General features: G+C 41.1%; 1 protein-coding gene across 1 annotated transcript; it reads right to left on the bottom strand.

The window, feature by feature from the left end:
* Positions 1–1,234: 1,234 nt before the first annotated feature.
* Positions 1,235–15,305, bottom strand: b4galt4 (UDP-Gal:betaGlcNAc beta 1,4- galactosyltransferase, polypeptide 4). The gene is made up of 7 exons (XM_057821963.1): positions 14,819–15,305; positions 6,050–6,483; positions 4,335–4,567; positions 4,076–4,263; positions 3,281–3,403; positions 3,003–3,107; positions 1,235–2,927 (listed from the first exon to the last, which is right to left on the bottom strand). Exons 2-7 carry the CDS (start codon positions 6,309–6,311, stop codon positions 2,798–2,800), a joined length of 1,041 nt encoding a protein of 346 aa, XP_057677946.1. The 5' UTR covers positions 6,312–6,483; positions 14,819–15,305; the 3' UTR covers positions 1,235–2,797.
* Between the last annotated feature and the right edge of the window lie 274 nt (positions 15,306–15,579).

Genomic DNA, 15,579 nt, shown 5'->3' with positions numbered 1-15,579 from the left:
ACTTATTTTCCACTCAAATTTGGAAATAAATTCTTTAAAAATCAAACAATGTGATTTTTTCCCCCCACATTCTGTCTCTCATGGTTGAGGTTTATCCATGTTGACAATTACAGGCCTCGCTAATCTTTTCAAGTAGAAGAACTTGCACAATTGGTGGTTGACTAAATACTTATTTGCCCCACTGTATGTCTCAGCGTTTCAGCCATAAGAACTAGACATAATGGTTATTTAGTGATAGTGCTCTCTAATCGCATTTGACACCCAGTTCACATTAGATAACATGGAATAAACACTCCCTGTTTTATAGTACGCTTGTGAGTGTGTCACATGTGAGCTTGATGACCAGGCCTGGCCTCTGGAAGACAAAGATTCTTTCTGCACCATAGGAAGAGGACATGACATCATTCTAGCCATACAAAGCCTATGACATCCCGCTTTCTCTTTGCCCTGTTTAAAAAAGAAAAAAAGTCAAGAGGTCAGTGGAAGCGAACACCAACAGCCTTCATTGTAGCGGTCACTGCTCATTTGTGTTGCTGTAATGTTTAGCTTCTGATACATACAAGCGAGTGGAAACTATGTGCCACTGGGACATCCTATTTTTGTGATGTTGATGTGAAGGTCTCCAACATGGCCTTAACTTTGTCTCTTTTCAGAAACAAGAATTTGAAAGTTCTATTGTGTATGTATTACCGTATTTTGCAGACTATAGGTCACAGTGTTTTTCATAGTTTGGCCAGGAGTGCCACTCAGACGTACAGTGGGGCAAATAAGTATTTAGTCAACCACCAATTGTGCAAGTTATCCTACTTGAAAAGATTAGAGAGGCCTGTAATTGACAACATGGGTAAACCTCAACCATGAGAGACAGAATGAGGGAAAAAAAACAGAAAATCACATTATTTGATTTTTAAATCATTTATTTCCAAATTAGAGTGGAAAGTAAGTATTTGGTCACCTACTAACAAGCAAGATTTCTGGCTGTCAAAGAGGTTTAACTTCTAACGAGGTCTAACGAGGCTCCACTCGTTACCCTTTATTAATGGCACCTGTTTTAACTCATTATCGGTATAAAAGACACCTGTCTGAAAATACAGTATTATATTGTAGCTTCCACGCAAATCAAATGCCCAATAAGGCTATTGTCAGTGGGCATGTGTGGCTGTAATCAATAAGATTAAACATCTTTTAAAAAGCAGAATTTTGGTCGTGCTCAAGCATTGAAATCAGATATGAATACCATACTAGCCCTCTGAATAAAGCCTAAATTACAGGACAGGGAACCTTGTTATTTCTGCCCCTCAGTGGCCAGACCCGTACATTGCAGTTAGAGCATAGGCACTATAAATAGCTTTTTCTTTTTTCAACTATGTGGCTGAATATACCATAAAAATAACTCAAGAGGACCATGAGTCAATGTGAAAAGAATAGTTTATTTTACATTTCCCGCTCACCATTTTAAATGTGTCACTCAATGTCAAAATACTGTACATCCACTAGTTGCCTTCTCGAATGTGTTGTATCATGGACCTAGGAAGCACAAATTTAAGCTAATATGTATTTAGTAACATCAGTCTTTCAAGATTGATCATGTGTCTGAAATTTCCATTACGTGTAATTCAAGTTCTTTGGAATTAAGCAATGAATTGGAGAAAAGTTTGATCGTCACTTGGGTTCAAAACATGTAAGTTGTAACACAAAAAGCCATACATCCTTTAGGGATGGCAAGAAAATGATATGTGTATCTCAAATCCCGTTTCTAACAATCATGCATTGTTACTTAGAGTATAATCAGAGGCTATTTTCATTGGTCACAGACACTTGAAAAAATAAGACACTTGAGTAAAAATTGCATTTTCCCGCAGACCAACAACAGTAGACCCTTGCAAAAATGAAATGTAATATTAATAAAAATCTCATTTTATCAGGCTAAAGATCTTGGCAGGACTACATCTAAAAGGCAGTCAAGGCATATTAACTATTTTAATAGTAAAAATAGTAACTACCTACAGTATCTTGATCTGAGACAGCCATTGATTTATCGCACAACCCAAATCCTACAAGGGCACTTTTTCCACATTTTGAAAATGACTGTCATAAACTAGTATTCAACAGTATCCTCTATGTAAATTGATATTTATATAATTCAACTGAATGTCACTTCTTATTGCATACTCCAATAACATCTCCATTGCACGACAAACACGTTTCTTGAATAACAAGTTAAAAATAATAATTTGAATGTTACTTATTTATGATATAATTAAATTAAGACTTTAGTCTTAAAACAATAGAACCTTCAGACTGTATATAAAGTATCTCTAATTACCATATACATTAATCTTTTAAAATTAAAAAAATATATACACATATATAATTTGGAGGCTATTTTTTCACTGGACATACTTAAGGTTCTATTCAGTCTTGCAACAATATCAAAGATTTCTGCTGCTTTTCACGTCCAAACATTAAATTCAGTTCAACATTTTGAGAAACGTGTACTTGAAATGTCAAAGAGTATAGTAAAAAATATGAATTCACATTCAGTCATTTGAGGTTCCGAGTCCTTCATGGACACATAGTAGTACACATAACAGTTGAAATGAATAGGAATACAACAGCAAAGGTCCCTTTTAAATGTGCTGTTTGACAAATGTGGAGCCGGCTCGTGTTGCTTTACATACACAAAATTTGTTGATCAGTTTTGTTGCCACGGAGAAGTCGGTTGAAGATCAGTGGAATTATAAAAGATTTTGTTAATATTTGACTCCCGCCACTTCGGTGAATTTAAACATCAGCTCTATGGCTTCCCAATGTCTACAGTCACATTGATATAGAGTGGAAGCCTATCCACTGATATTGTCTGATATTTGCAACTGTTCAGTCCATCCTTTCTCCAAACCAATGTTGTTCGTCTCAGCAGCTTCATCCTAGATTGGGGAGGAGATAACAGAAGAATTACTAAAAATCATCAGTCATCAGAACACAACGCAAAAACGACCAACCTGTCTTTGTTGACTTCATTGCCGCTGTCCCGTTTGTGAAACACCATTGTGTAGCGTGCAAGGTCAGCCGGTGGACGCACAATTTTCATTTTCTGCAGCTCCACCCTAAGAGTCCAAATGCAAGACATGAATTGTTTTCACCATTGAACAGTGTAGTTAAACTGATTGAACTCCCAATTTTTTATGTTTTCAAAAACTAAAGCTATGACATTTAGCAAAAAAAAAAAAAAACAGCAACTACAACTGATGTGTGTGGTTTTAAGCACATTTTTTTTCACCTGATGCGTAGGTCATCATCTTCCCCACCCCAACCCCAGTAGGTGTTTGCAAATCCATTCACTTTACGGAACTGCTCTCTTTTCATGGCTGTAACTCCTCCAAAGTAACCTTTATAATGCAGCCTGAGAGAGGAAACACATTCATATTATACTCCAAGTACGTAGTTTAGGATTATCAAAACACTTAGAGGCTTAGAGGTTCTCTTTTACTAAAATATGTTATTAGAAACACATATATTATTGCCATTGATTTAAAAATCCATAATATTTGGTGATTTTGACCTGCGGAGGGCACCATGTTTGACGCGCGCAATGCACGCTGGGGGTGATGACGCGGTTGGGCTGGACTGGGAGAATAGCTGTGCTGGCTAGCAAGCGATGCATGTATGACAACTGGAATGATTTTGTCACATTCTGATGCTGGTCAGATTGCTTTGTTACATAGGTGTGGGATGAGTTCCCAACATCATATCTGCATCTAATTCCAGCTCATCATCAGTGTTTTTAAACAGATCCTAGGCGGCTTGCCGAGATACTGACTTGCTGCCATTTGACAGTTTGTTCATCCCTTCATTGCTAGTTGCATCATTGCCTTTTTTTTTCCATTTGTCTACCTCTCACCACGGTTTTTCCTCTTTTTTTTTTAATTATAATTATTATTTTCTTTAATCCTGACCTACTGTCACAGACCCTTTTTGTGTCTCCCTTTTTGTGATTGCGTTGTTGTAAACGTGGCCTTAATTTCAAACAATTTAAAAGTTGCACACAGAAAATTAGGCTTTGCCTTGAACTTACTTGTATCCGGTAGCGTTGCGTCCAACCACCAAGTGTTTGGGTTGCTTATCACAAATGTAGAGATTTTTATCATTTTCAGGAACCAAATCCACATCGTGGAAAATGAAACAGTCCCATCTGTAGTCTTTAAGAGCCTCCAAATAACCCACGTTTAGTAATTTGGCACGATTAAAAGTGGCATTGCCAGCCTTTTGAACAGAGAAAAAAACAATTAAATTATGGTTCTGTATGGGCAGTTATGTTAAGTATGATAAAATACCTGTTGGATGACATAAACAGCATAGTGGAGTTGCTGCCTCTGTAGAAAGGGATGCAGGTGGTAAAGCAGGTAGAGGAGGTGTCGTTCTCGGCTGCGATGGGGAATGAGAATGGCCACGCTTTGTCTCGCCGTGCAGGAGGAAGGCTGATACCGGCCTTCGGTCACTTGATTGTTCTCGACCTCCACCTCCTTCAGCTTCAGGGAGGGCTCAAAGTTCAGCCTCACTGCGCCTTCTGTGGAATTATAATTCAATGACATTTCAGAATTGGCTCTTACAGAAGTACAGTGGTTTATCTTCATACGAATTTAATTTGTTCCAGGACATGGTTTGTAAGTCGAAATGGTCGTATGTTGAGTGGAATTTTCTCATAAGAACACATTATAAAATCCTTAATAAGTACTGCAGGTACAATTACAAATAGCATTTACACATAGCAAAACAAAATATGGCATTGTGAAAAGAAACAAAAATATGAACGTTTTATCCTCCGCAACACTGGAAAAACAAGAGGAGGAAGTACTGTGAACAGTACAGTATTGTACCTTGTTTGGAACTTTAGTAAAAAAACAACAACAACAACAAAAATATACTAAATATATGGCAGAAAACGAAGACAAGACCGAAAAAGCATTTTCTGCTCTTGCCCCCCTCTTTAAAATAAACTGCTGTATTTTAAGCCAAAATAACTGTTGTGTTCGATAGAACAATATGTCTATATTCTGCCATAGCAGATTTATGGCGCAATAATCCCCAGAACTATTTTTAATTTGTCCGTTTTACCCTGGAAACACACATTTACAGACGTCGCGCAACCGCTTTTGTTTCAACCTAGCCATAAGAAGGAGTTAAGTAATCGTATTTATTATTCAAAATGCCAGTTATTTTTAGCTTAGAATCATTAATTGTTGTCTAATATTTAGTTTTAAAAAAAAACGACTTTAAAAAATTATTCCCTCGCATATTTTAAACTTTTAAACAAATTACGTCACAATGAAAAAATTGGCGTGTGTATAAGTCACGGATATCTAGCTCATGACTATCGCTGAATTGTATTTTTTTGTTACTGTCGCATTTTCCCCAATATTTTAGATGATAAATAATCGATCCAAACAAAGAAAAATTGAAAAAAATATTTAATATATAAATTATATATATATTGTATAAATATATGAAAATGAAAATCTCGACCACTCCTTGATGTCTGCGATTTCTTGTTATATTACCATGTTTCACCCATAAAATCCCCCAAAAGTCCGGCTGTGGCCATTCACAGCTGGGTTTTGACACTCGGTATCACCGAGTCATGCTACATGGAGTTTTTGGATCGAAACAAGGTAAGTACACGATAATATCTCGTTAAAATCATGGTGTCTTTAAATGTGCTCCTGCGTGCTCTCACCTCCAGCTAGGGTTTTGCTGTTTAATTTTTAATTTTTTTTTTTAAATGCCCTCGTGTTCAAAATTTTTCTCCCCTCAGAAAATTTAGATTTTATGCTTTCCAATGATGCATCACACATGCATATCGGACAATTTTGAAAATTGGCCAAATTGGGGGTCTCAGAGCGGGACTTCAAGCCACCTGAGTGTTTTCCGCCATATATTTTTTCGATATCGGCTCGGGACTCAAAAACAGGTGACTCGGACACGGGTGCAAAAATATGCGATCGGGACATCACTAATTCTCCTGTTAAATCAAAAGTGAGAGTTCCCTTACGTAGCAGTGGTGATTCTTTGGGACATTCTACGATGGGTGTTGGCGTAATTAAGCGGACCACCTTTGATGTTCCCGAGTTTGCTTCGTCTTGCATGCTGTCCCGTTTAATGACAGCTTTCGTTGCCGCTGAGGGGGCCAGTGCAGATTTTACACTGCCACCAGAGAACATGGAAAACCATGCCAGCACAGACAGGGTGAGAAGCAGCAGGAAAACATACTTCACCCTGCGTAACATCTTGCATGTAGATGAACAAATGCCCATGGCTGTGTGATGTTGAAGCGCTAGTTTAAAATGCGTCCTCCATGGCCGGAACAGTCAGCCCATGACAATGAAGCATGCTGCTGCTTTACAGTTTTCCACAAAGTGGTTCACTACTGTGGTTACATCCGTGGTTGTAGCCTGAAGTAGTTTCTGGTGAATGAAATGATATCACCTGCGCAAGAGAGAGAGAGGGACCAAATGTTAGCGTCAATTAAGCCTGAACGATATATTGTTTAAACATTGCCATCGCGATGTGCGTGTGCGCGATAGTCCCATCGCAAGCACGTGCGATAGTTTTTATTTTTTTTAATCCACATACGCCTTGCTTTCTGCTCTGCTCACAGCCTCACACCCTCCCTCACCCAGCCCTTTGTTCCTCACAGTCACTGCAGCACTTGCTCATTAAAGTTAACGATGCTCGTTGTCTTTGATCTTGCCAAAGAAGCGGACTTCAAAGCGGAGCAATGTGTCAATCATCATTTAACTTGTTACACAGTTTCTGCAAGGAAGCTGCGCTGGGATGAATGTGTGTGTGTGTGTGGAGATGTTGGAGACACAGTGTTTCCCACCAATGAACGAGACTGTGGCGGCCCGCCACAGTTTCGTTTGCCCCCCCCCCCCCCCCCGCCGAAAAAAATAAATAAATAAAAAATAAAAGATAACAATCAGATGCGTCAGTCAGCCGATTACACAGCTGTAGCCCACTCCACTCTACTATCCGTGCGAGCGAGAGCGCGCGCGTGCGTGCACACACACAGACACACGCGCCAACAGGTCGCGCTCATAGACGGGACTACTAGCCTGGTACGCCAGACTCATAGCTGTCTGGCCACCATTCAACAGAAAAAAAATTTCCAGGGCGGAGCCAGCCACAGCAAATAGACAGCGGAGCGGACCAATCAGCGAGGGGCTGACGCGACGTCGGTAAAGCTACAAGAAACTAGCGAGAGACATTTCAACATATTCAACATGGCTAGCGCGAGACAGACTGTTGGTTTTAGCGACTCGATGTGTTTTTGGTCATGTAAAACCGAAATTACCGCAGATTGGAACATATTGCCGGCTCTCCCGTTGAGCCACTTGGCAGGAGTTGCTCTGGTCATTCCAGTCTCCAGTGTCAACTGCGAGAGGGACTTCTCCACAATGAACAGGGTAAGGGCATGACTAGAGGTGCTGACAGGTGTGCCAAATATGCATAATATATGGTGTGAATGTAATACCCCTTTCCCACTGGCCAACCCGCTAACAATCGGTTTTTGGTGGAAGTGGGAAAGGTGCAGCGACCCGCTTCGACCCGTGTCAATCAACCCGCCAAGCGACCCGCGTTAAAATCACCTCGGCTCTGATCGCCATGCAGTGTGAAAGCAAAACCCCGGGTCAACAGTCAACACCCTAATCTACGTGGTGACGTAGGCTAGTACGTGATGCGTCATAACAAAAACAAAAACCATGTGCTCTAGCCCGGTGTTGTGCCGAAAAATGTCCCCCCCGCGTGAAATGTCCCCCCTGACGGGAGCGCTTATTTATGAGGCTTTATTGAGGTGAAAACGTCAAATGTTTTCATGGACGCATTACAGAAATGGATTTTCGACTGTAAAATCAGTTTTAAATAAATAAATTACAACAAATCCTAGTAATGTATTTTGGTAACAAAACGTGGATTGGGCCACATAACCATTTTTGAACAGAAATGTATTAGTATACAAGTTTTCACGACCATATCCCGATGACAATCACACAGGTATGACATTTATTAGTTCAAGCAGAGCAAAATAATACATATTCACAGTACAAGATTAATTAGTTCAAGCAGAGTAAAATACATAATCACAATACAATATTTATTAGTTCAAGCAGAGTAAAATAATACATATTCACGGTAAAAGAAAGTCGTTTCCGTGTCCATCGATTGGTAAGAAAAAGCTGGTTGTACGAGTTACGTGTGGGCGCTTCCGTCAGGGGGACGTTTCACGTGGGGCGGCTATTTTTCGGCACAACACCTGATCCACATACAGCGAACAGTCGGTGTAGCAGCGTTAGCAATAGCCATAACAGATGAAACAAAGGCTCTTCTCCTCCTTCTGTGACATACACCACTCCTTTAAATTTCAAGCCAAAATTCACGTCGCCTACGTTGACTCAGCACAAGCAGAGTGATGGTCCTTTGCTGCATTTCGACCATTTTGAGGGCAGTAAAAAGCATGAAAACAGAGAACACAAACGGAAAGGAAGCTTCTATGTTGCTTTGCATTGTTTACTTCCTTGAACTGAATGAATTCGGTTGCACTTGTCGAAGCACATCTTAGCGTGGTGACGTCACAAACCTTACGCATGGCTGAGGAGGGGTTGAGGGTTAGACGGGTGGGGGAAAAAAAAAAAAAAAAGAGACAGCTTTTTTTTGTCAATGGGAAAGGTGCCAAATGCCAATTGCTAGCGGGTTGCATCGGCTTGGAAAAACGCGCGTTGACCCACTAGTTTCAGTGGGAAATGGGTATATGGTGCATAATTGTCAAGTAAAGGAGAGTACAAGGTCAGATCAGACCTCAGGAACAGACTGCAAGGAGAACACCCTGCTGCCTGCCTGAGAGTCTCCATAAATGGACCAAACCCTAATGCGTTCAATTTTGGAAGAGCTATGGAAATTTTCTTCACAAAGCCAGGAAAAATTAAATGTTCAATGGCAGGGTGCAGAGTGTGTCAGTAGTGAGTGAATGAACAATGGATTGAATGAGTGAGTGAATGAATTAATGACTTTGTGTCATGGCTTTTTGATTCGAGATTAAATTTGAAATATTCCTGATATGCCTTTGTGTGTTCTTAAGGATGATACCAACCTGTTATGTTCATATACAGCAATTTATATTACATTCAGTGGTCTCATAATGCCCTAAAGAGATACACCAGGCTTGAAAATGTACACACACACCCTACCCCGAGGGTCAGAGGCCCTCCCACCACAGTCTCCTAAAATCCTGTGGGAAACACTGAGACATATAAAATAAATGCCAGAGAGAAATGATCATGAGGGGTTTGAAATTTCTACATGTCACTCCAAGAGTCGCAGCTAAGGTAGATAAACAGAAGCATTTAATAAAGCCAAGCATTTTTCTACAACAGTCCTTTATTCTTGTTAAAAAATGATTTGGTTGGACAGTTATGTTTAAAACTGATGATAATTATGACATTTGAAGTGCTTAAAAAACATTTATTCATATACATTTTTTAAATCACTTTGGGGCAAAAAGTGAGAAAAAACATGTCTTATATGTATCTCTTTCCAATGCTAAATCTGAATAAATACATTGAGCACAAAAAAACAAAAAAACATTTTTTTTTAATTGGGGGGTGGGGGGGTGCGCTATTTCGCGGTTTTTCACTTATCGCGGCGGGTTCTGGTCCCCATTAACCGCGAAAAACGAGGGATCACTGTACACTGTGGTGATGGTGAGTCATCCAAAGTCTTTCCAAACAGCTATTCAAGTCATCTAGTGAAAATTTCTTTAAAAATATATTTTTTATTTAATATCGCAATATAATATCGCAATATATCACAAACCCCCAAAAAATCGCAACAATAGTTTTTTCCAATATCGTTCAGGCCTAGTGTCAGTGCACAAAACTAATTGCTACAAAGTAGAACTTTGTGCAACTTCTTCCAAACATACGGCTAGTTGAAATCACTCTATGACACGAACCTCTCTCTAGTCCTGACAACGTTAACTTAAATATACCACGAAAAATGGAATCTTCCATAAATATCAATGACAACTCGTACAGTAACAAAAATGGGTCAAGTTTACATTGCAGGTTAGGTATCTAGAGCACTATTTTCCTTTGTGTTTAGACCCATGAGTTTGGTGACAATGCTAACTGGGCCTCCTATGTGATATTAACAACTGTACAGTAAAGTATCACATTGCAGATCTATTTGAGGTGTCATCACAGACCCCCTACCGATTATCCATCGTTTTTCTATACCACTGTTTGTCCCAGTTCTCACTCACATTAAGCCAACTGTTCAGAGGCGTGAAATCAGATACAGTAAATACACCATTCATTTGCTGTATGTATCTTTTCATCCATGAATCCATTTTGTATTGAGGTTGTCCTCATTAGGGTAAGTTGGACATGTGCAGATTATCAATTTCAAGGTATACAGTGGTAAGAAAATGTCAAGGTTTCAAAACCGCAAAAATTTTCCTTCATACCGTCTCTAAGGTATTAGCTATAATTTTACGTCCCAAAAAATGCATGGAGAAGTCCCTCACTTGCAGCTGCAAGGCTCAACCCTCCCCCACCGGTTGTTGCTCAGTGTCAGTGAGTCAGTTGTGCTACACGATGGCTGGAGGAGGTGAAACTCCTGAATTTTTCCTCCAACGAAGAAAACGAAATCGCTGGTATGGGAATACATAGGCTACAGAAATGTTACAGACGGCCGCAGTTTAGAGGAACAGGGCCAAACGACATGTAATACATGTTTGCGGAGGGTGGCTGCCAAGGAGGCAATACGTTCAATATGCTTTCGCATTTATACAAAATTAAAGGTATGTAAGCACTGTCATGACTCATGAACGTTCCCCACCAGCTACGAGAGTGGACTCCAGCGTGTTTCGTGTGTCTAGCGGTGGTAAAACGTGTTTTTTTCTTTCTGGCAACTGTCTGTGTTGAGAAAGAGTGTGTGTGTATATAAACATGCTATGAGCCATACACATGTGCTTTTTATGGAAAATAATTAAATTATTTTTGTTCTGATGGTAATAATGTTGAGCTGTGGCCGTGGGTTTAGGCTCACCTAAAGGACTTCATTTATTGTAATTTTATTTGGAACATATATATTTTTAAAATTCATTTTAACTTAACATTTAACTTATGTTCCAATTTGCTAGTATGTTTTGAAAAATAAAAATCATGTTCAAGGGAAAAGTTTTTTTTTTTCTTCTTCTTTTTTAAAATAAACCCATGTATCTCAAAGTAACATTTTCGAGCTGTAATTGCAATACCGTGATACCATGATATTTTGGCTTAAGGTTATCATACCGTCAGAATATCATACCGGCAAATGCCTAGTTGGAACCCATCTCAGCTGACTTCAGGTGAGACTGAGTAAATGCTAAGGGTGTTAAAAAAATCGATTTTGAGATGTATCACGATATTACGTTACGCAATGCTCGAATTCATAATCCATCTGTATCGATCTTTACTCGTGTGTTTTTAGTGGAAATAAAGAATTCAGTGGCTGCACTTCCACTCCCGTCCAGTAGTTTGCAGCGCACAGCAGCATTACAGTGGGGCAAATAAGTATTTAGTCAACCACTAATTGTGCAAGTTCTCCCACTTGAAAATGTTAGAGAGGCCTGTAATTGTCAACACTGGTAAACCTCAACCATGAGAGACAGAATGTGGGGAAAAAAAACAGAAAATCGGATGCAATTCAGTATTTTTTCTCCTCCAAACACGAGAACCTGTGTTTCTACCAAAAAGTTCTATTTTGGTTTCATCTGACCATAACATTCTCCCAGTCCTCTTCTGGATCATCCAAATGCTCTCTAGCGAACCGCAGACGGGCCTGGACGTGTACTGGCTTCAGCAGGGGGACACGTCTGGCAGTGCAGGATTTGAGTCCCTGGCGGCCCATTGTGTTACTGATAGTAGCCTTTGTTACTGTGGTCCCAGCTCTCTGTAGGTCATTCACTAGGTGCCCCCGTGTGGTTCTGGGATTTTTGCTCACCGTTCTTGTTATCAGTTTGACGCCACGGGGTGAGATCTTGCATGGAGTCCCAGATCGATGGAGATTATCAGTGGTCTTGTATGTCTTCCATTTTCTAATAATTGCTCCCACAGTTGATTTCTTTACACCAAGCGTTTGACCTATTGCAGATTCAGTCTTCCCAGCCTGGTGCAGGTCTACAATTATATCTCTGGTGTCCTTCGACAGCTCTTTGGTCTTGGCCATAGTGGAGTTTGGAGTGTGACTGACTGAGATTGTGGACAGGTATCTTTTATACCGATAATGAGTTAAAACAGGTGCCATTAAAACAGGTAACGAGTGGAGCCTCGTTAGACTTAGTTAGAAGAAAATAGACCTCTTTGACAGCCAGAAATCTTGCTTGTTTGTAGGTGACCAAATACTTATTTTCCACTCTAATTTGGAAATAGATTCTTTAAAAATCAAAGAATGTGATTTTCTGTTTTTTTTTCCACATTTTGTCTCTCATGGTTGAGGTTTACCCATGTTGACAATTACAGGCCTCTCTACTCTTTTCAAGCAGGAGAACTTGCACAATTGCTGGTTGACTAAATACTTATTTGCCCCACTGTACCTTGCAGTCTGCTCAAGTAACAACAACATTAGACTAATCCAAATAAACATTTGTGTACGTCGCCCTCTAGTGGTTGCTTGGATTATTCCTTTTATAAGTCTGAAATTTGAACTCATTTGGCTTTTGGACTGCAAAAACAGAGCCATGGAGTATTTAGAACCCTGCATTTAAGCAGGTTTGGACTAAAGCAGGTTAGAGCTGTCACGATTAGTCGATGTAGTCCATGTCATCGATGACGTAAATGTGTCGACGAGCACACCACCTCGTTGATGGTTAATAAAGTTTGCTGCACTTTTCATTAAACCAACCGCGAAAAAAAAAAAGTTATTCTAGCAAATTGTTCTTTTTCGTAATTATTGGGATCAATAACCGACGCGTTGACCTGGGCCAGTGTTTTTTTTTTTTTTTTTTTTTTAAAAACCTGTCCTGTTCAGCTGTTTGACACAGAGAATGGGAGTCTAAGTGTCGGTTGGTATGAACAGTTTTAATGTTTCACATTGAGAGTACGAAATGCTCCCATTGTGATCATTCAACATACCTCATTTATTATGACAAAGCAGCGAACAGGAAGGGGTTATGGTGGAACAGAAGAAAAAGAAACACAAGAAAAGAAAGAAAGAAAAGCAACAACAAGAAACACATTGAATGTCTAAACTAACTATTAATATGTTGGTGCTATCATCAGCTAGATGTATTTCCAGTTGGCACCATCTGGGGGGGCTGTTTATCAGGGAAAGAAGGGGAGGGAGGTGGGGTAAACTGTAAGCTAAGTGATCGGGAGGGGTAGAGTGTACATAAACCAGCACTGTGATCTAGAACCCAGTAATCGTGTGAATCCCTTGCGAGTGTAAGCCTGTTGGCAACCGACCCTACGCCACCCCAGCGCCAATACCGGCACCAGGACCCCCCACCCGAGCGCGCCCAATCACAACCAGCCGCACGCGAGCCCAACCAAACACGGGACAGCCAAGTAGATGCCAACCCAGGGCCACAGCCCCCATCCAGCCAACCCGGTGAGGGAGGGTGGTCGGGGCTGGGGGGCAGCGCAGCCCATCCCTCCTACCGCAGCCCAGCAAACAAGTCATCGTCACCCCCCGGGTTCCAGGGTGGTCCCCCGGGCCACCCGCACTCCCATCAACCGGCCTTCAGGGATGTGAAGAGGGGACGCACTACCAAGCCCACACCCACCCCCGTCCGCCCACCCAGCCCACGAGCCGCCGCCGCAGCCCACCAAATCGGCACAGCACGCCACGGGACCCCCAGCGGCCCACCAAGCCCAGGGCAAGGCAGGGTCCCCCGCCGGAGCAGGCGACATCCAGCCGATACACCGGCGTCCAACCAGCGACCCACGACAGGGCGCAGGGCGAATACCCAGGCAGAGAAGAGAGGGGAAGGCAGGAGAGTGCCGAGGAGCCGCCGCGGGGCGACACGGGTTCGGAGCCCCGACCTCCCGCCACTCCCGCGGCAGAGGGGGGCCACGCCCCGGGAGTCACGCCATAGAGAAAAAGTGTGGGACCCACCTACCACCCTATTACTGTGGCTGGCAGTGGTTTTGATAGGGGGGCCAGTGAACTTCAATTCCCTTACTGTCCACCCCTGTAAATGTACTTATGTCCATTTTGATTTGTTTTTTCTAAAGTGATATACAAATATCTAAATAATTGTCTTCAAGTGTAGTATCGGGATTGAATTGAATCGTGACACGAATTGTATCGGCAGATATGAGGCAATACACACCCCTAGTAAACACCCTACAGTTGCTAGTAAGATTAGAAACTTACAAACCCAGAATCTCAAAACTGATTTACTAGTTTCACCGTGCTGTCCAAGTAATTGGTTGCTTTAGTGGAAAAAGAAAAAAAAAAAGAAAGAAAGAAAGAAAGGGAATCAGAAACATGTGTAAGCCATGACATAATGTTGTTAGAATTTGTTTCAGTATTTTAACCAGATATTGCCATATAACACACTCCATCCCCAAAACCTATTTTGCCACATATATTTTTAAAATTTACTTTATCATCTAATTTATAGCTGCATTAAAAATCTGCAGTTAAATAAAATAGATGGCTACACCAGAAGCATTATGTTGCTGTTTTAGTTAATAGTAAAAATACTGCTACAATGAAGCTCTCCAATAACAATCATGGCACCTAGTTTACGTATTTTTATATACTTTGAGCAACTTACCTCCAATGACTTCTAGTGATGCTTGTTTTTCCACGCCATCAACATCTTTTCGGGACAGGTCGAGCTAGCATAGGCTAGCTGCACGCAGCATCCCTAACACAGCACTACTGTGCAGTATTACAGTACATTTGTAATCACGCCAGTAAAAAAAATGAGAGGAGCATGTACTTTTCACGAAGGCGACACGTCCTGCTCCACCCGGATGCTGCCCATGTTTGCGCACAATACAACTCGTCGTTTACCTCCGTTACTGATTGTCACCTCCCCAGTCACCTCTCTGTATTCCGCTAGATCGGCCACGTTCGCTGGAAAATGCGCACGTAGGCCTATTAAAGTGGACAGCTTGCCGACCGATAAAAGTGACACTTTGTTTCAATGAAAGCAAACAGGCCTCTGTTAAAGTTTACAAGAGTTTTGTTTCCACTTCAGGCAGTAACATAACACTCCCCACTTGGCGGCGTAAAATCGACGCAAATACAGTGTATATATCTACTTCTGGTATGGGCGGTGTGGGGCTTTCAAAACAAAAGCAAGTGTACTCAAAAACGAAGACTAAATATTGGATGAGGTCGTTTTTGATAACTCGTGAGGGCGTCTGTAAAACAAAAGAAATTTCGTCGCTTGCTTTCATATGGGTGTCTTTAAATAAAGTCCGTCTATTTGGTTTCACCTAAGCTGGAAGGAAGTCCATCTATTGGTTTTAAATATAAGCTTTTCGCAGGGGGAAAGTGGCTGGAATTTCTTGCCGGAACTCCTTGACA

The sequence above is a fragment of the Corythoichthys intestinalis genome, chromosome 18, assembly GCF_030265065.1.
Source record: "Corythoichthys intestinalis isolate RoL2023-P3 chromosome 18, ASM3026506v1, whole genome shotgun sequence".
In the NCBI taxonomy this organism is placed as follows: Eukaryota; Metazoa; Chordata; class Actinopteri; order Syngnathiformes; family Syngnathidae; genus Corythoichthys; species Corythoichthys intestinalis.
Note: the sequence above shows the minus strand (reverse complement) of the source record. Positions and strands in the feature narration are given on the sequence as shown.